The 24081-nt window shown below is 40.2% G+C and overlaps 1 protein-coding gene across 2 annotated transcripts in view; it reads right to left on the bottom strand.

Moving 5' to 3' along the window:
* opn5 (opsin 5) overlaps positions 1 to 20795 on the bottom strand; it is a 31087-nt gene extending 10292 nt beyond the window's left edge. For both annotated transcript variants that reach the window (XM_071520681.1, XM_071520682.1), the window contains exons 1-2: positions 20663 to 20795; positions 5982 to 6101 (exon numbers count right to left, since the gene is read on the bottom strand). In XM_071520681.1, coding sequence (XP_071376782.1) covers positions 5982 to 6101; positions 20663 to 20795 — 253 coding nt within the window. The remainder of the gene's footprint in view (positions 1 to 5981; positions 6102 to 20662) is intronic.
* Positions 20796 to 24081: the final 3286 nt, after the last annotated feature.

Genomic DNA, 24081 nt, shown 5'->3' with positions numbered 1-24081 from the left:
AGTTTCAGGTGATATACTCACAGGTTAGGGTTGGGTTTGGGTTTAAAAATGTGGTCAGGGTGTAGAGATGCAGCAGTTTGGCAGGAAACACATCTACTTTTTGTCATCTGATAGTTGAGTATCAACATAAAGTGTTTCCCCCTTAACCCCAACCCTTGGATGAATCCGAACTGATCCTTAATAGACTTTTCTCAGTATTGTGTCAGCTGAAACTCAGCAGACTTTCCAGTGACCCATTATAGTCACTTGATAGTAAGATGAGAATCAGCATTAGACAATCCAAATGAGGTGTGACCGGTTTGGGTTAGGCTAAGTCTTGCTGAATTCTACGGGGAACAGCGATTCCAATGGGATTTTGACACGTTTTGTAAGGTTTTAATAAGATCCAAAATCTCCTTAATTTTCACAGTTCAGTGTTGGCAGGACTCAATCAACAGATAGAGAAAAGAGGCATTACAGTGTAATGAGGAGAAACTGTTCCTCTTTTGTCCAGATAGTGGCAACAGAGGACCAACTCCATGTCTCACTATGTAACATAAAGCCAAGACAACAGAATTGAAAAACCTAAAATTAAAGCACTGGTGTAATAATCCTGATGTATGGATAGATTAAGGGGAAAAATCAATCTAATATGGCTGCAAGTTATTCAAAATGTCATCTAGCTGCAAAAAAATGCTTTCTAAAATGTATGTGTTCACTCTTTTTCTCTGTCTCGTCTCTCTCTCTCTCTCTATCCCCTCTGAACATGCCTTTCTGTCTCTCTTTAATACTGCACCACCCGGGATCTTATGTAGCACTATTGGTACAGCATGGCACTAACACTGCCAGGGTTGGGGGTTAATTCCCAGTACAAAATGAATGATACTTGGCACTGGATAAAAGCGCCTTCGCCTTGCATTGCCAACTGGTGTCAGTTTTGTAATTCAGTTCGTATTTCTCTCATGTATATGTGTAGGTCCAAACTGTGGGGGATTTAACGTTCTGGGCTTTTGTTTGCTTCAGCACACACATGACCGCCTGTGTACAGACTAGGGCTGAAAGATACTGACAAAAAATCTAATTGAGATTATTTGACAGAATATTGCAATTGCGATTTAAACTGCGATTCATATCATCACAAGTCTTTCTTGTCATACATTTTCTAGAACTTCAAAAATGTTTAAAGAAAAGTGATTTTGTTAAAAAAAAAAAAAAAAAGTATTTACTGAGTTTAAGTATGCAGAAAGGTTTTCACCAATATTGTATTTGATTCATGGACCAAAGATTACCTGGAGCTCTAAAACAGCTTGTTCAGAAATCCATTTTGGACGCCCCTCTCTATTAAGCAATTAATTCTTTAAGCAATTAATTTGGAAATTGCAGAAGTTCATATTGCGATTTAGATTTTTTTTTTTTTTCGATTAATTGTAATACAGAGTGGCCAACAAAGCTAACACAGTTCTATATTGATGTACATGGAAGCCAGAATTGCAGCTGGCTGATAGAGGGAAACCTTATCAGCAGGTCAGGGGAAAATATAAGGAAGACCGCTTCACTGCTTTAGTGGGAGAAACTCCATCGCACCTTGGCTGCTGCTGTTGTTTTCTCTCGCTCAAGATCTTCATAGCTTTTCTTTAATAAATGTCAGAGTATAAAGTCGTTGTCCAGTCTGCTCCTTATTCCAGAGCTGGAGACTCTGTTCTATTATGTAAAGCCTTGACCGTTGATCGCGGTCAACCTGTGTTGACTGTGATCAGTAACAACAACAAAGGTTAAGAAACACATTCATTTCCCAGTCAGTAAATGATGGGTTAGGGTTAGATTTTAGATCCCGGACCGATGAGTCACAAGCATTATGGCTTTGAACAATTAAATGGGCATAATGCAATTTTGAGAATAAAATCTAAATGACAAGGTATCGTTTATTGACATTATGATAGCGATCAATCACAACAACAAAGGTTAATAAAAATACTTAGTCCCCAGTCAGTCAATAAGGGAATAAGTCAATAAATGCTGAAATTTAAAGTGGTCCCAGGACAGTGAGTCACAGTCATTATGGGTTTGAACAATCAAAGGGCCACAGGTCCAAGTCAATACACATAATGGATGGGACCGGTGAAATAGAAACAAAGAATGAAAGTTAATGAAAGGAGAATCAACAGATAGAGAAACTGACATTCAAACTGATATTATCTTTTACTTTTAATGTTCCACATCAGTATGTTGGGTAAATGCCTTCCTCCAGTGCGTTTAATTTAAAGCTGCTACCAGCAGAATGTGAAACTTGAATGAATGAGTGAATAAGATGCAAAGAGGAGCCTAATGCAGCTTTATGCAGTTTATCAGCGATGAAAATTAGTTTCATTATCATTTTTCTTGACCGGCTGTTCTTAACTGCTTTGACTGGTCAGTTCTTAGATCTTATTACACTTAAATGAAGGAAGCCGTACTATGTGACGACCAGCAAATTACCTGAAGTTTATCATTCAGTATGTCTGTAAAGGCTTTGTCATTTTGTCAACTAAGGACATAATTCGCCTATACTCTTCTTTCAAAAGTACCATGGTATGTTTTCAACAATTTAGAAGAGTGTCAATTTTAAATGGTGGATTTCGCATTTTAGAATGAAACTTTTGACCATTACACTTAGTTTAAATGCCAAGGTCTGGCATCCAAATGTCCAATATCTAGAACTAAGCACCTGATAAAAGGTCTAGCAATTAATACTTTGAAAGCGAACAGATTAATTATTGCCTAATTCTGTCAGCAAACAGGTTTCATCATAGGAATGGAGCTAGACTCTTCTTCAAAATTATAATCATAGAAGGAAAACCCACCGTTTATTGCTGCATCCGTACTTTTGTTAAGTATACACATGTCTGATCTACAAAACCTTTTGGGCCTACTAACTTTATACATAATTTATAGCAATGCCTGTACTTAATTTAGCAGCATGTTAATTATAATTTGGCTTATTTTGTGTCTTATCTTCTGTGTGATTATAGGGACCAGAATTACAGAACAATGCTTATCAATGCAAACACAGACTTTTGCAATTAGAAATGAGAAATAATCACACACTTCAATGTTTCTGCTGTGATGGAGTTCTCCACATATGGATTATGTCTCAAAATATTGGCATGACAATCTCGTATTGACAATCTTGTATTTCCGAAAATATATTACAGTAAGGCAAGGCAAGGCAAGGCAAGTTTATTTATATAGCACATTTCAGCAACAAGGCAATTCAAAGTGCTTTACATAAAACATTAAAAGCATCGAGACAAAATGAAAACGATAAAATTCAAATAAAAGACCAAGAAAAATAAAGTTCATTAAAGAGCTAAGAGAATAAAAAACCCCAAAAAATAGGCTAAAATAGAATAGGACAGGTGTAAAATACAAGAATAAAGGTTACAGTGCAGTGTGAGAGTTGAATAGTTAGTTGATGTCATAAAAGGCAGCGGCAAACAGAAAAGTCTTCAGCCTTGATTTAAAAGAACTGAGAGTTGCAGCAGACCTGCAGTTTTCTGGGAGTTTGTTCCAGATATGCGGAGCATAAAAACTGAACGCTGCTTGTCCATGTTTAGTTTTGACTCTGGGGACAGAAAGCAGACCTGTCCCAGACGACCTGAGAGGTCTGGATGGTTCATAACATAGCAGAAGATCAGAAATGTATTTTGGCCCTAAACCATTCAGTGCTTTATAAACCAACAGTAGTATTTTGAAATCAATTCTTTGACAGACAGGAAGCCAGTGTAAAGACCTCAGAACTGGAGTGATGTGATCCACTTTCTTCGTCTTAGTGAGGATTCGAGCAGCAGCGTTCTGAATCAGCTGCAGCTGTCTGATCGATTTTTTAGGGAGACCTGTAAAGACTCCGTTACAGTAGTCCAGTCTACTGAAGATAAATGCATGGACAAGTTTTTCCAAATCCTGCTGAGACATAAGTCCTTTAATCCTTGATATATCCTTAAGGTGATAGTAGGCTGACTTAGTAATTGTCTTAATGTGGCTGTTGAAATTCAAGTCTGAGTCCATGACTACTCCAAGATTTCTGGCTTGGTTTGTGGTTTTTAACATTACCGATTGAAGCTGTGCACTGACTTTTAATCGTTCTTCCTTGGCTCCAAAAACAATTACTTCAGTTTTATCTTTGTTTAATTGAAGAAAATTCTGACACATCCAGTCATTGATTTGTTCAATGCACTTACTCAGCGTTTGTATGGGATTATAGTCCCCTGGTGATATGGTTATGTAAATTTGTGTGTCGTCTGCATAATTATGGTAACATATTTTGTTGTTTTCCATAATCTGAGCCAGTGGAAGCATGTAGATGTTGAATAGAAGAGGCCCCAGAATGGAGCCTTGGGGAACTCCGCATGTCATTTTTGTCCGCTCAGATGTGTAATTACTTATAGACACAAAGTAGTCCCTATCCTTTAAATAGGATTCAAACCAATTTAGTACTGTCCCGGAAAGTCCCACCCAGTTTTCCAGTCGGTCCAGTAATATGTTGTGGTCGACCGTGTCGAATGCAGCACTGAGATCCAGTAATACTAAGACTGAAATTCTGCCACTGTCTGTGTTTAAGTGGATGTCATTGAAGACCTTAACAAGGGCAGTCTCAGTGCTGTGGTGTGGTCGAAATCCTGACTGGAAGACATCAAAACAGTTGTTTAGTGCCAAGAAGTTGTTCAGCTGTTGAAAAACGGCTTTTTCAATGATTTTACTTAAAAACGGGAGGTTTGATATGGGCCTAAAATTGTTCATTAGTGACGTGTCCAGGTTGTTCTTTTTTAAGAGTGGCTTGATGACTGCAGTTTTCAGGGCCTGTGGAAAGACACCTGAGAGAAGAGACATGTTTACAATTTGTAGAAGGTCTGAGGCCATACAATTTGAAACATTTTTGAAAAAGCCTGTTGGCAGAATATCAAGGCAGCAGGAGGAGGATTTCAGATGTTGTATAATGTCCTCCAGGTTTTTATGGTTGATCGGATAAAATTGTGTCATGGTATTTGAATTGATTTGAAGTGGACACAGGGACAACACATATCCTGTACCTGATATGGAGGCACTGACTGCTTGTCTAATTTTCTGAATTTTGTCAGTGAAGAAGGAGGCAAATTCATTGCAGGCCCTGGTGGATAGAAGTTCAGAGGCTACTGACACAGGAGGGTTTGTTAGCCTGTCAACAGTAGCAAACAAGGCGCGTGCGTTATTATTGTTTCTGGTGATGATGTCAGAGAAAAAGGACCGCCTTGCATTTCTCAGTTCCAAATTATAAATGCGAAGTCTCTCTTTATAGATGTCATAATGAACCTGGAGATTTGTTTTTCGCCACCTGCGTTCAGCCTTTCGACACTCTCTTTTTTCTATTCTGACCAGCGTGGTATTTCTCCATGGAGATCTTTTCTTACCAGAGACAACCTTCACCTTAGTGGGTGCAATGGCATCAATAACATTTGTAATTTTAGAATTGAAATTATCTACAAGCTCATTGACTGAGACCCAAGAGAGGGCGGGTGTGGAAGAGAAAGCCTGAATAAATAAATCACTGGTGTTTTCAGTGATATACCGTTTTGCGATTGCCTCTGTTTGAACATTTGTGTGCACGGAGATAGTACTCTCAAAGAAAACACAGAAATGATCAGAGAGAGCAACATCAGTCACCACAACCTTAGAAATGTTCAGACCCTTGGAGATAATTAAGTCCAAGGTGTGGCCCTTGTTGTGTGTGGGCTCCGTCACATGCTGAGTCAGTCCATAGTTATCAAGAACACAACACAGTTCTTTAGTCCCTTTGTCCTGGGGATTGTCAACATGGATGTTAAAATCACCAACAATAACTACACAGTCAAAGTCAATACAGATTATAGACAGCAGTTCTGTAAAGTCATCAAAAAAGGTTGCACAGTATTTAGGTGGCCTGTAGATATTTAGGAACATAGCTCGAGAAGAGGAATTCAACTGAAGAGCCACATATTCAAAAGAAGTACCTGATATGCCAAAGTCGAAGATGGCCAAGTTAACGGTCATGAGCTCAGGAGGCTTTAACTTGGTCTTGTGTCTGATGGTCATGTAAATGACATAGCCATTTCCTGTTGCAGACATGATTCCTGCAGGAGAGAGAGAGAGAGAGAGAGAGAGAGAGACAGCGAGAGAGACAGAGAGAGAGAGAGATTGAACCAACTATTTGCACTTGTGTAACATCAGAGTTGTTTTCCCTACTATAGGAATTCATTTTTTCCTCTATATACGTATATACATCAAAGACATTTAATAAAGACATTGTTAACATCTGATTTTGTTTGAGTGACTAAACGCATCACAACTGGGCTCAGTCTTGATTGGTTCCCTTTAATAAACAGTCACTAAAATCTTTCCAATCAAGCCAGTTTGCAGCATTTGAACTGACACACCCACTGGAAAGCCTCCACTGGTGCTCCACACTTCAGGTTTACTTCATTTGAATTGGAGGAGCTGCTGTTCATTCATTCATTCATTCATTCATTCAATAAATACCTTTTTAACTAAACTACATGTATTTGCAAAACAACATGAAGAACATTATTCTTATCCTGAGCCAGGGTATATTTGAAAACAAAACCATGAAAACTGAATCATATGGGAATTTTAACCTATTACTCACAGCTGAGGTTGCTTGTATGTAAGTATGAAGCTGTTGGATGCAATTTGAATATATGGAGTAGTTTCTCAATCTTAAAACTAAAATCTATTTCACAGTAGTTGCGACTGTCTAACCTGTTGAAAAATTGTTCGATTCATCCAGATTCCTCCCTTCCTTTTAAATGTAAACGAACGCTGTTTTCTCTGTTCTGTGACTCTGAACTGCTGTGGATGAAACATGACAAGCAACCAGGCAGTCAATTCGCAATGGCAGCAACACACTCCAGCCATTAAATTATCTCCAAGCAGGTGACTGAAACGTTGACCTCAGATGTTTGTTTGTTTTTTTGCATGAGGAAAGTAAGACGATGCATATATCAATACAACAGAAATCACTTTCAGTTTGAAAATTCACCTGATAGTCATCTGTTTTTATTTAGGTCTACAGAGGGAGAAACAGAATGAAAGAGTACTAGAGAAGAAAAACATGACAGCATGATAATTACCCCCCTCCAGTGCGCTTGCCAGTCAGGCGCCCCGGGCAAAACTATAAATGCCGCCCATCCACACGTTTTCACGTTTTATCAACTATTTCACGTAGGGTTGCCAACTCAATGTTATTTGGCTGGTGGGGCGGTTGTCTCTCTCTCTCTCTCTCTCTCTCTCTCTCTCTCTCTCTCTCTCTCTCTCTCTCTCTCTCTGTCTCTCTCTCAAACACACACACACAACGTTACCATGCAAAATAGAAAAATAGGATCATCTACTATGAACTACTACTATTTTGTTGCCAAATTGCCATATTGGATGATATTGCCAAGAAAAACAACACAGTAAATATGCAAAAAGCACAGCCCAGCAAAAAGTCATGAAAATAAACTGCAAAGGCATCTTACCTTCACCCGACACACACACACACATCGCCCTTGATTGGTTAATACATTACGCTACATTCAAAACAATTTAGTTTTAGTAACAATTTAGTAAATCCTCCCTGAAAGAGACTTAAAGCTACTCGTGGGGAGCAGGTCGGGAGATAGACTGGGAGTAGAACTCAACCTGCTGCTGTAACTCAGTCTCAGTAAAACAAGGAGTACAGTGTTCCAAAAGCATAGTAGGTTTATCTCTGTTTTTTCTTTCTTTGTAGATCGCGATAAAGGTATTTATGCTGTGTCACCCAGTGTCACCCTAGTAACAATCAAATTAAGACAAGTGTGGACAAATTTTGCGCCCCGCCCACGCGCCGGCACTGCCCCCCTCCTGATCTTTTTGTATCCCCACTATTGTCAAAAGTACCGCTCATTACACTCGACAAGGCAACTACTGACTTGTCACTTGCCATGACAACTAAATTGCTTTTCACGGCATTCTGGACTGTATGTGTCCTTTGTTAGTGTGAGGAACATTTGATTGTCACAACAGTCTGTTACATAGGCCTAACACACAGCGATGAGACAGGAATGGGAGTGAACAGCAGCGGGAAGGGATTCGTTTGGTGGATAGTAGTATCCAAAGTGCCTTACAATACAGTGAACAAATACATTTTTAGCATGGGATGACCGTGGAAATGTATCCCCTAACCCTGTCAGTGTTAGTGCCATGCTCTCCCCATTGAGCTGCACAATAACTAGGGCCGGGGAGCGAGAACCAGTTCCACTTTAGTCTCTGTTCCAACTTGCCTAATTCACCGGAATTAATAAGCCACCGCACTATTGATACCTCTTATCCAAGTTTCTAGAGACCGTTTCTTTAGAGTTTGAAAAACGGCAAATAAAAAGGCAATACAATTTCTCTAAACAGCTTGTGCAGCATCACTGTTGGTGCTGAAGACAAACTTCAGAAGACAAACTTCAGCACCGTGAGTCCAAAAGTCCAATATTTATCTCATTATCTCTGAGATTTTCAGCACTTGTTCTACACCGCACCAACCATTATATCAGTAGCAATACAAATGCTGTCGGAGATATTGTTATTACTGGTAGAGCGTGCTTGAACGACCCAATAAAGTGGTAAATACAAATGGGAATCAATTACTTGAATTGTTTCACTTGTATTGTGTTCTTTCAAGTAAGGCATTATGCCAAATGTGCATTAGCTGTTTTGAAAAGTAATTCTGAGACAAAAGTAAGTCTACATAGCAATGTCTTTCTTGAGTAACAAAACAAAGTTTCCATTAAAGCTATATGTAGTCTTTTGACTCCTGACAATTTATACACTAGGAATTGATAAGGGAATTGATAAAGAATCGGACCAATAAGAAGAATCGAAGATGGCACCGTAACCCAGCCCTAACAGTAACAGAGGCCAAACTCTGAAAATATCTAGTCTGTGTTTCTGGTACTTCAAGACAAGAGCATTAGAGAACTTAAATAACTTCACAAAGACTCAATTAGCAAAGCTCAATTTGTCCCCTAAATAGATTAAACCAGGGAATCTTAAACTCTGTCACGCTGTGATCAAATCTGCAAAGCATATTTATCTTCTCCAGCAGAGACCCAGGCTCACTTGCTGCCATTGTTAACCCACCACACAAGCCCCACTGTTAACACACCTTTCATGAACTATAGTTTGAATCACTATACTATTACAATACTCAATCTGCAATAGAGAGTAGCAAAACTGACATTAATGACAAAACTGACATTACTGACATTATTACTTATATAAAAATGTCAACCATGTACTGTCATGTAGCTTTCCACCATGCAGTATTAAGGTTAGGGAGACTCTTTTCAAGACCATTAAGTGAGTTTCTCTCTTTATATATGTTGTTTGCCTTCCTCTTTCTTCTAACCTATGTTTATCTTGCGGCGGGTTTGCTGAGCACACATGCCCTTTTTCAGCATGGCATTTCTCATTCACTTTCCCCACACAGTTTCCTCACACAGTTGCCCCAAGGATTTGTACCATCAGCCTTCCAGTCACAAGCCTGATTCTATTCTGGTTGTTTGTCTTCAGCCGGTTCTACTTCATTCAAATTATCCTTCCACCCTTTTATTTGCTATTTATTATCCAGTCAGTTAAAATATCAAGGTGGCAGCAATCCTTCGGTTTGCATCATGCAATCAGCTTACGCAATGTTTGATTCAATAAAGCTTTTTGAATTCGTAAACCTCTTACCTCTAGGCTACTGCTGTCCTGACTGCTGCACTTCAATCAGGAGAGACTATAGTAAACGCTCAACAATTCACTGTATCACAAGACAAACCTATTAAACATTCACAGTCCATATTTGCTACTTTTCCGGATTTTTTTTAGATACAATAAGCAAAAGAATAAAACCATGGGACTTAAAACATTTTGTAAGATTAATTAATTAATTAGGCCTACATTCAGTTACAGCTTTGCCATAGACTTTACAGCCCACTCTGTCTTTTCCTGGGGCGCCTTTGAACGCCCAATGAAAGAGGGGATAGATTTCTGAAAAAGTAGTCTTCCTGATTGAACCTACGCTAGGGCGTTACTTATTACTGATTACATTACACATTAATGATTACTAATGATCATTCATTTTCAATTTTTTCTTGAGTGTAAATATCTTAGGAAAGCATGAATATTATTCCCAAAATATAGCCACATTATCAATATTGTTATACAGTGATATTTGATTTTGTCAATATCGCCAAGCCCTCCCTCTCTCTCTCTCTCTCTCTCTCTCTCTCTCTTATCAGCTCTGAACATTCTCACCGCTGAATAACCCTAATTCATTCCAAACATTCAACATGTCTCTTTATTTCCATTTACTCATATGATGTGCCGGGGACCGGGGAGCAAAAACATAAGTTGAATAGAAAAATAGAGGCACTCAGCCAAGACAGTTGTTGCTACATTCCCACATCAAACCATGCGGATCTCAGAAGTGGAAAACCACGGACGGAATTTGAACTCGCGGAAAATGAATTGTAGATCCCCAAAGCACCTCTCCGTCTGTCCCTCGGAGGACACAGTACATCGTTTTCCCACGATAATGTTGCTCTAATATAATAAAGCTTTTAATAAGGCTTGATATTGAGACAGACATGTGGTATTTTGAGGAAGTTGAGGCTTGATATGCTGTTAAGGGTATCACAGTATCTATCAGTTGATCTATTATAAACACAAACCACAATCAACTGCTGATAAAATCCATTTATATCCATTTATGTATTTAAGTTGTCCTGCTGCCGTTGGTGAAGTTTCCCTCTACATTAAACTACATTGATGTTTCCTGCCTGAACTAATATTCATGAAGAATATTCGAATTTATGCCCTTTTCTGTAGGAACTGAGTCCTACAGAATAGTATGGATAAGTACCACATACACGATGAAGCATTGTGTTTGTCATGTGTTTGTCTTTTGTTTGCGTGTTTACTGTAAACACTTTGTGACTCGTGACTTTGTGAATGTCTTGGAGCACTCAATCAGCCAACAACAAACCCATCATGAAATGGACTTTACAGCCATCAAAGTGTTCATTGTCAAAGCAGAAGAAGCTGTCATCCAACACAATGGACTAACGATGGTGTTGCTGTGTGTCTGTCCACAAAGATTCAAGACAAAAAGACAGAAAGCTCAGTGTGAAAACAAACCCCTGACCGTGAGAGGCACATGCTGACTTGTCATTAATGTCATAATAACTATTCAGCATGTTAGTGACATTTTGACAAGCATATCATTTGACTGTAGTGGAAACAAAAGACAAGAAGTGTCTTTCTAGAAGTGAAGCTTTTGGTCTTGGACTTTGATCAGGACATAATGTGGTACAGACACCAAAGTGAAAAACTACTAGGAAATTTATTTCAGGTTTGTGTACAAACACAAATGTTCTTCTGTGCCACATTTAAAAAAAAAAATGTAGAAACCCTGCTTCTACTTAAATGGCCTCCTGAATTTCTGACTTTCACTTTAAATGTATTCCTCTAATTATCTGTAATCGAATACATAATTTTTAGGGTAACATGGCGGAAGACAGTGACATACAGTTACATCCATGACACAGATACATGTTTTCCATCCAACCCAACAGTACACTAATTTGTCATGACAGAATATAATCTTGATCATCTGGTTTCATGCATGTCAAGGCTTGTTCATGTTCACATATATTTATTGGCTGTCCTTGGAGAATATAAGAACATGTTTAATAAAAAAAAAAAAAAGAGAACGACAATGGTCTGATGAAGGAATGTGTTTGTCGTTAATTAAATAAAAATGTCAGTCCTGCCTTTGGGTGGTTTTAGTGCCAGCTTTCCCATTTGTGATTTGGCTCTTGCAGTAGTTCCAACCAAGAGGCTTTATGAAAAGGTTCACCTGACCTTTCTGTTTTCTACTAATAACAATGCTGAGTTTTTAATAAGTAGTATTCCCCAATCATCAGCTGTTTGTATTGTATTGTATTGTATAAGAGTTAAAACTTCTGTAGTGTACCTATACTTTAATCAGTGGAATTTTTTGGCCAGCTGACCCAATGAAGCGGTACTTTTATCTTTTATTCTCGCACATAGTTAGTTTACACAGGAGGGAAAGTCATCATGTTGCCCCCGAGTAGATTTAGCAGTTGCCAGTCGTGTTATTATCACTCACTTTACTAAGTTAGGTCAGTGGTTCTCAACGTGAGGTCCGCGGACCACCAGAGGTCCTTGAGGGGGTTCCAGAGGGTCACCAGCAAATTGATAAATTGTTAAACTTCACCATTATTTCATTTACAAAAAGTTAACACAATTAGAGAATGTAGAGGAATGACTATTTTGATCATAGTTTCACTGTTATCTCTCTACCTACAATACAGATAGTCATGCAATTCTGGACAAAATCATATCTGACAACAAAAATATTCACAGATTTGGGTCCAAGATACAAAATCACATCAAATGGGGGTCTGTGGCTCTAATGTGGACTAAATTAAGGGTCCCTTATATGAAAAAGTTTGAAAATCACTGGTTTAGGTATAAACTGAGCTGACACCACACCACACCGTATCTTTCAGGTATCTCTCTTTTTCCAGCCCAGTTGTATTTAGCCGTTATTTGCACACAGCAAATTCTCCACTGCACCTCCACGATGGAGCCAGTTGTGGTTGCTGGGAGATTTGTGACACAACTGCAAAGCCTCTATACTGCAGCCGTTCAACCAGTCACCATGCTTCATGCACACATCGTGTTAATAATCTGTACACCATGTAACCGCGATGTCCTGGCTTTGAATCCAGTTCAGGACCTTAGTTGCATGTCATCCCTCTTTACAAATTGCATAACACTGAGTTAAATAATGATATTGGCTGAAGAGCAACGTTGACATTGAAACAGAGGATAGGGGAAATTGAGGCTCATTGCCAAACATGAGGCAAGCAGTGATAATTTGCACAAAAGCCTGGCTATGCATCAGGTACCAAATGATAACTGAAATTGAATGTACATTGAAAGCCAAGAATTTGTCCTTTCACATTCCATGGCTGACATGAGCGTGTAGCCATACCTACACTTAGCCTTCCCACTGACAGATGAATAGATGACTCTGTGCATGCTTGTGTGTGTGTGTGTGTGTGTGTGTGTGTGTTGTAGGAAAAAAAACATGATATTGTGTGTTTGTCTTATATATCTTACAATGGAGTATTCAGTAAAGGATCTTCATGTGATCATGTCCTAATCACATGAAGAAGCTGTCATGAGTGCATGTATGACTTGACTTCCATAGGATATTAGAATTTTAGCTCTCAGACTAGTGTTCATTGTTAGAGACAATCATATAAGAATAGACTTTACTTCATGTTAGGGTGTATTGTAGAACTTTTGACTAGTTTGAAGCTTGCATATTACATTAGCCATATATTGATTTCTTAGAAAAGGATGAACAAAGCAACTATACATACTGAAGTGTATAAAGAAACTGACATTTCTACCCATTGTCAGAGAATATCCCGCAGCCCACTTGAGTGTGTGTGCTTAAGGTTTTCTCTCCATGCATGTCTGAATAAAGAATCTACGGAAGACTCTTGAACCTTTGCTCATTCATTTTGACCCACAAGGGTGAGACTCATTTTTCCCCTACATTATTTGGCGACGAGGATGGGATAGACACAGCACTGAGCGCCGTCTGAGACTGAGCTGAGGGTCAACTGCCGGCAGGAGTGTCTGGGACACTCAGGGAAAATCCGCTCCATAAAAGGGAGGTCTGGATCCCGCCTGAAACCTGCGGGGGTGGCGTTCAGTGGGTTGTCCATCCATTTTAAAGAGCAAGTGGTGAGTTTCTGTGAATTCTTTAAAAAAAAAGAAAAAAAAAAGGAAAAACTGTGATGGGTCTATAATAGAGTATAGTGAAGTAGTTGTTAAGATACCAGAATCAATAGTGTATAATAGATAATAATAATAATATATGATTATAATAGAGTGTATATTGTAAAAAAGAAATGTGAGAAGAGACATCACCTATTTAGTGGCCAACAGCAAAATATAATTCAGAAAATAGCCACTTATTGTGATATTCAGTGTAAAAAAAACAAACTTTGATATAGTAATATTTGCTATAAGAGATATTGTTGTATTGTCCACTCATCTAGGGTTATGAGAAAATGGGAAGAGCCCCTCGGTGGCCACACCAACTTTTATACTGTTCTTGCCTAGGGATAAACCACAACTGAGAGCGAGATGGGAAATGCACTAGGAAAATTAGAACAACTTTCTGACCCACTAACGGGTCCTGTTAAAGTGATGGCAGAGAAATGGGGCAAAAGCATGGTTGAGGATGTTCCACTCTGGCCCTATGTCACTGAAGGCATTTTCCCCATAAAAGGCACTCTGAGCGTGAATTGCTTAACTAGATGTAGGACAATGTTAGAGTAAAGAGAAGAACAGGAGAAGAAGAAAGGGAAAGGAAAAAGTAAAGAAAAGGTGAATTGGCATGTATTCCAAAAGTGGGAGCAAGAAGCAGAGACTAAAGCAGAAAAGTCCACAGCTATTGTGATGCTTTCAAAGGAGAAGTAGGGACAGAGATAGGGACCTGCCTCCCCCGTATGCTCTACCCCGCACAGCTCCATCCTCAGGAAGTGGTGATGACGAGGATGATGGCGACAATGATGCGGCCCTGCAGGCAGCAGCCTCAGTTCCTCCTACATCTCAGGCCCCACCTCCGACTCCCATTGGACTCTATTCGCCCCTACGGGAATGGGAGAGCCTGATCCCAAGAAGGAGGAATCCTCATCGGGGCCTTCACCCCCTACTTTCTATGCAGGCTCCGCCTCTTTCTCTCCTGCTTCTCACTGCCCACAGACTCGCAGCATGACAGCTAAGCAGGAGACAAACACAGTGACCCAGATGCCTATGATGATGTTCCCAAACCCGCAGCCCAGAACCTGCAGATGGAAACCAAGGCTTCTGGCAACCGCATGTGGTGGTCTACAGGCCATGGCAACCTGATGAGCTGAAGGAAGTTGCCAAAGAACTGCCGGACCCCCCACAAAACTGGAGGTGAGAAATGGGAAGTTGCATTGAAACAGTTGTTGACAATGTGTAACTCTACATTGGAAGAGGTAGAAGCAGTATGCCGTAGGTGTTTCCTGTTAAGATGGGCGAACATCAAGCCAGCCAGCTGGGACACAAACCACGGTCCAGGCTCCCAGGAATACAGAGACCAGATGGATGAGCTTTACTTTGCTGTGAAAACCGCTTTTCCCCTGCGCACCAGTTGGCCTGAAATCTACAGAACCAAGCAGAATGATGGCGAGTCTGCCGCTGATTACCGTGTTAGAATGGAATCTGTGTTTGCTGCTCACTCTGGTATTGACCAGGATAATGAAGCCTACGACAACTTGCTGAAGAATGTGTTGATACAAGGCCTCCATTCAACTCTGAAGCGCCAAACCGTGGCCACGTGCATCGCCTGGGGGGACCAAACCCCTCAGCGAAGTCTGGGCTCATGTCCGCCACACTGAAAAGGAACCAGACTGACATCGAGCAGAAACAAAGCAAGAAACTCCAATCTGCACAGTTAATGTTCTATCAACAGGCTGGAAATCGGGGCAGTGGTAGAGGACGAGGACATGGAGGAAGAGGCTATGGAAGACAGCCACCCACACAGCCTCCTAACCAGCGACGCCCCCAATGCTACAGCTGTGAAGGGTATGGCCACATGGCTCGTGACTGTTGGTCGAATCGCCAGTCTGGCCTACAAAGACGTGGGTATACACCTGATGGATCCTGGCCACATGCAAACCTTAGGACTGTCTGTGAATGCTCCAGGATTCCAGCCAGCTAACCCATAGGAAATCTGTGTTTGCTGCTCACTCTGGTATTGACCAGGATAATGAAGCCTACGACAACTTGCTGAAGAATGTGTTGATACAAGGCCTCCATTCAACTCTGAAGCGCCAAACCGTGGCCACGTGCATCGCCTGGGGGGACCAAACCCCTCAGCGAAGTCTGGGCTCATGTCCGCCACACTGAAAAGGAACCAGACTGACATCGAGCAGAAACAAAGCAAGAAACTCCAATCTGCACAGTTAATGTTCTATCAACAGGCTGGAAATCGGGGCAGTGAAGCACGCAGAGGACGCGGTAGAGGACGAGGACATGGAGGAAGAGGCTATGGAAGACAGCCACCCACACAGCCTCCTAACCAGCGACGCCCCCAATGCTACAGCTGTGAAGGGTATGGCCACATGGCTCGTGACTGTCGGTCGAATCTACAGATGCAAATTAGCTTAAAGCTATAATCTGGTATAGTGCATCAAATGGCAACATTTATGTTTTAACTGTACATTGTCCCTTTTAAATAAATTAAAATTGAATTGAATTGAATCGCCAGTCTGGCCTACAAAGACGTGGGTATACACCTGATGGATCCTGGCCACATGCAAACCTTAGGACTGTCTGTGAATGCTCCAGGATTCCAGCCAGCTAACCCATAGGAAACAGCGAGGACAGGTCAGATAGGTATACAGCATAGCTCAGATGAACAGACAGACACTGAAGCTATCATAACTTATGTCAATATACTAAATTAGACCTGCAGAAACAGGAAGCAGCTAAATTAGATCTGAAAGTAGGAAATGTAGTGGTGCCCTTTTTGGTTGACTCTGGTGCTGATGTTTCCGTTGTGCAGTCCAAATTACTCCCCAGTGCACCCAAATCAATGAAATTTCTCCAAACAATTGGTTCATCAGGAGTCCCGGTGTTAGAACCGATTTATGAACCACTCTCCGTCACTTATGATTACACAGGAGATCATCCTAAGATTGTAATTACAAAATTACATTAACCAACAAACAAGGAGGTCTGTCTTTGGAGTAATTAACTTACTGATCTTGGAGCTGTAGAGAAGAAAACCTCGTAAAGATGTTCGAGGCACAGAGAAATGGTGAGTTAAATGGTGTGTGGATAAAAAATACCAAAGCATTTCAGCTCACAGGTGTTTATCAGGGTACCAAAATTAAATTCCAAAATGCATTTTTACAAAAAATAATTTACAAAATTAGATTACTTCTTAAGGGAGAGATATTGAAGATGCTCCAGCTCCATAAAACTTTTTTTTTTTTTTTAAATTACATGGGAAATAAAAAAAAAAATTCTGTTCAGAAATAGAAAATGTACCGAGCCTCAGTTAAAGATAGTCATCATACATCAGCAGGCCAAAGCAGACCTGCAAGATGGGAAAACACATCTTTGCTGGTGAGATAAAATCAATCCATATTACCTTCTAATCAGATTAAATCAATCTGGGGGATTAACTGCACTATCTGTGTATTGCAGACGGAATGAGTCATGTTTCATGTGGGTTAATAAAAGTCCAGACAAACACAATGTGCCACAATGTACATGAGCAAAAATACAATTAAAATCAGATAAAGTATGCATGCAAAGTCAAACCCTCAAAAGACAGCAGAGGATAAACCTAAACAGATCTTGAGAAAACAAATAACAGACTTGTTGTTAACTCTTCCCCCAGATCCTTCACAATCAGTTTAGCCAGATCATTCCGTTGAGTTTGAACCTGAGAGACAGATAGCAAAAAAAAGGTAATTACTTTTGCCACTTCAATGGTTTTGAATTAATGTGATATATTTATGAATAAATGTTTATATTTATGGCTGGATATAAGAATTACACAAGCTCAGTCTGCTAATGCATTAGCTGCTTGAAAATGCATGTAACTCATGCTGTCCATCTCTCTTTTAACCGTCTTTCATTGCAATCTCTTCTGCTGCTGTTTGGAAAACTGGTCAGATGCTTAAGGAGCGTGAAGAGCCTCTGTACTCCCTTACAAAACATTAGCCATAAACCCTGCTGCCTGTTGCAAAGACGATTTGTGTACTTGCCCCCCCTCCCTCTCCCTGGTGTTGTTCTCCCATGCGTTTGTTTTGAAGAGAGAGAAGAAGGATAAGAGCCGATAACTGCTTTAGTGAAAGTGTTATAAAGTTGTGTAGTACTTGCAAAGTAAAATGGTTCCTGTTTTGTGCCGTAAAGCAATCTAGCCGCTTTCCTGCCAAATCCGACCTGGTGACACGCAATATAAAATGCAGAGTGGAGGTTTGTTAGAGGCTGCCAGTCTTCTCGTCGATGGTCTCGTTTGTTTATCGTTTGTTTGTTTTCTCAATATTAATGTGATAATGATTTATTCATGCATTTTCATGATTGTGGGTGTGCCAGTACCATCAATAATAAGCTTGACCTCAACAATCACACCCTTTGTATTCCTGACCTAAGGCCTTTCCTTACAGCATGAGTATTACCAGATGAGGTCAGTAATTTGATTTTGCCCATGAACATCAGTAATGTTTTTATCAATTATCCAGATGTTAAAGAAGTTACTGGGGACTGTAGTCCAAGGACACAATGCCAGATGCAGATGCTGCACTCTTTTCCACTATTTTCTCTATTTTTCTTGGCACCAAACTGTGCTTAAATGCACTCTCTCTTCCATTTATTGCTCATTTTATATTCTACTTGTCTTTTCTCCTACTGAATCTTATTAGTTTTGCTGCTGCAACAAGATAATTTCCCCATGGGGATCCTTAATCATCTAGTCTAAACAGTCATGCTGCTCTACCTCGCCAGTGTGAGCCAGTATGCAAATCAGTAATTGCGTGAAACACCACGCGTTGATCCAGACAGGATTAAAATGACCCCAGGACCCCAGAGTTAACTCAAAATACAGCACATACAAATACAGCTTATTTCAGAAAATAATAATTTCTCTCCTATAATTCAACAAAGCATCTCATTTGGTGTCTACTAATCCACCCGAATATAACTGACTTCCAGTGTTTCCCATACAATGTTCATATTTGGGCAGACAGCGCAGGTAAACAAACAGCGTACAGCGTTTTCAAACAATCAAGATTTAACGCTGCCGAGCACCGAAAGAGTGTTAGTGAACTACAATGACCATAATTCATTGCACATACGTAAAAGTCAGATTTTACCTTTCTGAAAAACTGGGCTCGCTAAATGAAACGTCAATAGCAGGTCGCCAATAATAATCTATGATCATGGGAAGGCTTCATCCTCATAATCATAATCCAAATTGTCACTCACCAACATGATCCCTTGACACTGTGAGTGTAGAGACGTTGATCCATTGGTCTGTTCTATCAATCTATTCTGTGTGTGTCAGACTCAAGCTGTGGTCTCTCATGGCCCCAAGCAGCCTGGAAAGGCCATGTGGCGTCAAACCACAGTAAGCTGCTGGTCTACAACACCAGCAGGCCGCTGACTGACTCTCAGGAAAGTTTTAAACTCTTTTAGACCCCAGAGTGAATTCTAGACCAGGCCCATGCCTTACAGGATTATTTCTCATACATTTTCTTCCAATACAAATATCAAAATAAAAAATATGTGGGAAAAAAGTGAACCACAGGCTTCATTGTTCCAACAGATCAGATGCTGTAGCTCATTTTGATAACAAAGTCTCCTAATGTAAAAAATGAAATATGATTTAATTTATGTCTAAATTACGAAGAGACACAATTAGGGCAAAGTGACAGAAACAAAGTTAAGCCTGTTTGTTGCAGTTGAGGACTGTGAAAACCCTCTAGCAGCAGCTGCACAGTGTAACTTGTCTAGAAGGTTAAATAAGCATCAGGGAGGACAAAGATAAATATGATCTCAGATCCCTTGGAATAATTTATCACAAAGATACTTGGTTTTTTTTCAAAGATTTTATCTTTTTAATATCAGGCGACTTAATTCCCCTCAGACTCAGAATAATTGGCTGCAACTTCAACAAGTGAATTAAATTACCACCGCTGCTACAGAAAATGTGAAATATAAATGACATAAAAAATAGAGCAGTTTTTCCCCAAAGTATCATACTATAAAGCAAGGAATCTCTGTCTGTCTGTCTGTCTGTCTGTCTGTCTGTGTGTCCGTCGCATATCTCGAGAACCGTTCGTCCGATCGACTTCACACTTGGCGGGTGTATTGCTGGGGACCCAAGGAAGTGCAGTGTCGGATCTGGTGCAATTTGGACACACGACACATTCAATATTAATAAACTTTGAATAAACAGCGAACGGCGCTCTGTGCAGCAGCGGTGCGAACGGGCGCTGCACTAGTGTACTTAAAAAAAACACTTGTGCTTTTATCTATATGCTAAAGTATCCAAAGAGGAATTGTTTTAATGCTGAAAGGAGCACAAGAACCAAAGCTGGAACCAAACGGGTAATGAATGTATCGTTAATTATGACTGCTACAAAAACATAAAGGGAAGCACTGAATTGAACTGCATCTCAATGACCTGGGAAATTGATTTGAAAATTTTTTGATCTATTCTGACACCAATCTAATGGCAAACTGAGGCAGGTTGTGTCGCAAAACATATGTTGTGAATAACAAAAGCATATCTGAAGTGTTTATTTCATGCCACATGCCTTTTATTAACTGTCATTGTTACCGTCTAGCTATCAGCATCCACTTGCAAAAACACTTCACAGTGAGGCGATGATGCAAACACAGCGCCCCGAGACCTTCTGCATCCAATCTGATTGTGGCGACACTTAAATTCTCTTTCAGTGATAAGACAGCATAAATCATTTCTGAGTAGATGCGGGTGAATGCATTCTCTCCACGATAACCGACTAACCTATGATGCAGATGTAGAAGGCTGCAACGATGTCGGCCTCTTTGGAGAGTCTGGAGGCGAAGGGGTCGCCGTGGAGGAGGTAGTGGGGGACGTACGTGGGGCGCGGCCACGTCTCGTTCTCCATCACAGCCATCGCTGGGGAATGTCGGAGGCTTCCTGTGGAGCGGAGGAAGAGATAAGACAGTGTGGTAGCTTATTGAAATTGGATAACAATCACACACAGGCAGCCAGGTAAACAGGACACACACATACTGGCACAAATATACCTATACATGCACAGAAACTTTCCTGTACTATGTTTATTACCTTATTACCTTTCCTGTACTGCCTTGGTACTGTTCTGTCAATTGCTATTGTGATACCGAATTTCCCCTAGGCGATCAAGAAAGTGCAATCTTATCTTATCTTATCTTAACTTAAAAAAACACGGGGTTAGGCATCCATAAACACATATACATTTGTACTCATACACACAGGAAAAAATGCACTCACACACACACACACACACACACACACATCCTCGTAGTGTATCCTCATGAGGACCATCCATTGACTGTATTAATTCCGTATCCCCTAATCCTATAACCTTAACAAACCTCACCACTACACACCTAACCTTAACCCTTACCCTAACCTTAACCTAATCCTAATTCTAACCTTAACCCTAAAACCAAGTCTGAACCCTAAAACAGCCCCTTGAAGAAGTGAGGAGCGGCCAAAATTACCTCACTTTGCAAAAATATCTGAAGGTTTAAAACTCAAATAGGTTTTCACAAAGATAGAACTACAGGTACACACACACACACACACACACACACTTGGATTACTATACTTGTGAGGACCTACATTGATTACATTCATTCCCTAACCCCTAACCCTAACCTGAATGATAACCCTAACCTAATCCTAATTCTAATCTGAACCCTAAACACAAGTCCTAACCCTAAAGCGAGGGCCGGCAAAATGTCCTCACTTTGGAGGATTTTCCACATCTTTCTATCCTTGTGAGGACATTTAGCTCTCATAGGTATGGAAACACACACACACACACACACATAATCAAACATAAACACACATACACACATTAGCACAAGCACACAGTACATCATGAGATCCCCCAATCAGAAACAGATGTCAGAGGTGTCAGCATGCTTGATACAAATGAGATTGGCTCATTGTTTTAAAAACAGATCAGGTAGTTCCAACCAAGCAATCTGACTGGTCAACTAGACATATAGCACGTGATCAAATCTGCATGACAGCACACCTAGCCGTGCTCATCACTAAAAATACTACTCCACCATATATTATTATACAATATATTTAAATATAACTCTGTTCAGCCTTGATGTTACTAGACGCTCTGGACATTTTTTTTTTTCAGCAGATATCTTAGTTACAACAAGATTGAGCTACCAAGGCAGTTTTGTGTTTATATGTGTGGTATATATTCAGTTTGGGAAATCCCACGATCTCTAGAAAGCATTAGCTCAAGTTGGCTGGCTGACTCAACAGGGACTAGAAATCGTCTCTGTTGCTAGGTCGTTACTAAGGGTCGGCCTACTTGCTGGAGTAGTAAACTAGGTTCCATTACATAGGAGTCTACTGACGTGACTGATTGTTTTCCAGTTATTAGTCAGACCCCATGTATTTCCAGGGAAACGGAGATAACACTAGCAAAAAGTTTTTTATTTTGAGAGCGAATTGCCCCACAATATGAATACATTTTGATTATATCTTTTATTTTGTTGGTAACCGTTGTATAATCGCAATATTACACCCGAGGGTGAGCTTTACCATCATGATTGGCACGACGCGCCGAGGTCCGTAAGCATCACTGAAGTGTAATATTGCTTAATTAAAAAAGGATCAAAAATACACTTGGCAGCACAAGCCAGATTGCTATGGTATGTTTTGGAAGTGGGTAATGTAAAAGTATTCTAATTAGTTATCAATAGACAGAGAAGGGAATACAGCTCATCTCTAGTGGCTGGGATGGCTGATCCTCCAAAAAACAGCCAGCAAAAACTATACTTTGTGACACAATATAATACTAAAGCGAACAAAATCAAACGGATCATCAATGATAATTGGGAATTCATAGAAAGTGACCCTCTCCTTCAAGATGTGTTCCCATTAGCTACAAAAGAGCACCCACTATAGGAGACAAACTAGTCCACAGCTGCTTACCAGGAGACAAGAAAGGTACCTGGCTTGATCGAAGACCACAGGGTTTCTTTAAGTGTGGAAGATGCAACCACTGTGCCACTATGCATCAAACGAATACGTTCAAAGATGTCCACACAAATAAGATCTACAGAATTAAAGGATTTATCAGTTGCAACACAACCCATGTGATCTACTACCTATACACTGCTCTTGTGGATTTTTGAAGACTAGCCAACGGCAAAGCACTATATACAGCACCATGGATGTAACTCAGACTCACTTAGGGCAGTGGGTATAGTGGGTATAGAGGCCATAGAAGTGACTAAGAGGGGAGGAGTTGAAAAAGCTGTTGCAAATTTGTCCCTTATCTGTAACTGAATCTCTCTCTCTCTCTCTCTCTCTCTCTCTCTCTCTCTCTCTCTCTCTCTCTGTGTATGCTTTGCAGCCCCCTTTATCTACAGGTGACTGGCCTTTTGGGGTATCCAGATTATAAAGAATTTTCTCCAGTTTAGATGGAATTTTTCCTAAGGATTTTTCAGATATTTTGAATAATGGTTGTGGGATGTTTTTTGTGAACTGCAGCTCTATTTGCTTTATTTGCTATATACATTTAACAGATGAGTGTCAGTGAATTTCCACCCACTTTTCTGCTGCTGATTGAGCCACACCTGGTGCCAATTTTGTTATCACTAGGTAGCTCTATATAAGCAAGCCCTTCTACTTGGCTCTATATGCCCTGATGAAGACTGTATAGTTGAAACGTGTTGGTGTAGCCCATACAAGCACATACAAATTCAGCAAAGAAGTCTGCCTTGGAATTTTTTTGGAGGATCAGCCATCCCAGCCACTAGAGATGAGCTGTATTCCCTTCTTTGTCTATTGATATCTAAACCTTGACTCAGACGAGCGCCTTTTTTGAAACTTGGTAAGCAAAGCAGCGCTCCTTTAGCTTCATTCTACTCTAATTAGTTACTTTTAATAAAAAGTAACTACGTAACTAGTTAATTTTTAAGATAAGTAACAAAGTAACAAATTACTTTTAAAGGTAACGTTCCCCACCACTGTTCTGAAGTCACGATGGCACTTGGTTGTGAATCACAGGTCTAATACGGAGCTATTTGGGAATCCTTCACATGAAACCGTTTTTGAGCATCTGGTTTAACAATGATGTATACCTTATGCATACTAATGCAGGCACATGCACACCTACCTCCTGCATGAGCGCACACACACATACACACACAGATAAA

Source organism: Centroberyx affinis, unplaced genomic scaffold (assembly GCF_046629955.1).
Source record: "Centroberyx affinis isolate AG114_WGS23_722 - 3 ecotype Tasmania unplaced genomic scaffold, CSIRO-AGI_Caff_v1 ptg000820l_1, whole genome shotgun sequence".
Taxonomy (NCBI): Eukaryota; Metazoa; Chordata; class Actinopteri; order Beryciformes; family Berycidae; genus Centroberyx; species Centroberyx affinis.
The sequence above is the reverse complement of the archived record's forward strand: the minus strand, read 5'-3'. Positions and strand labels throughout refer to the sequence as shown.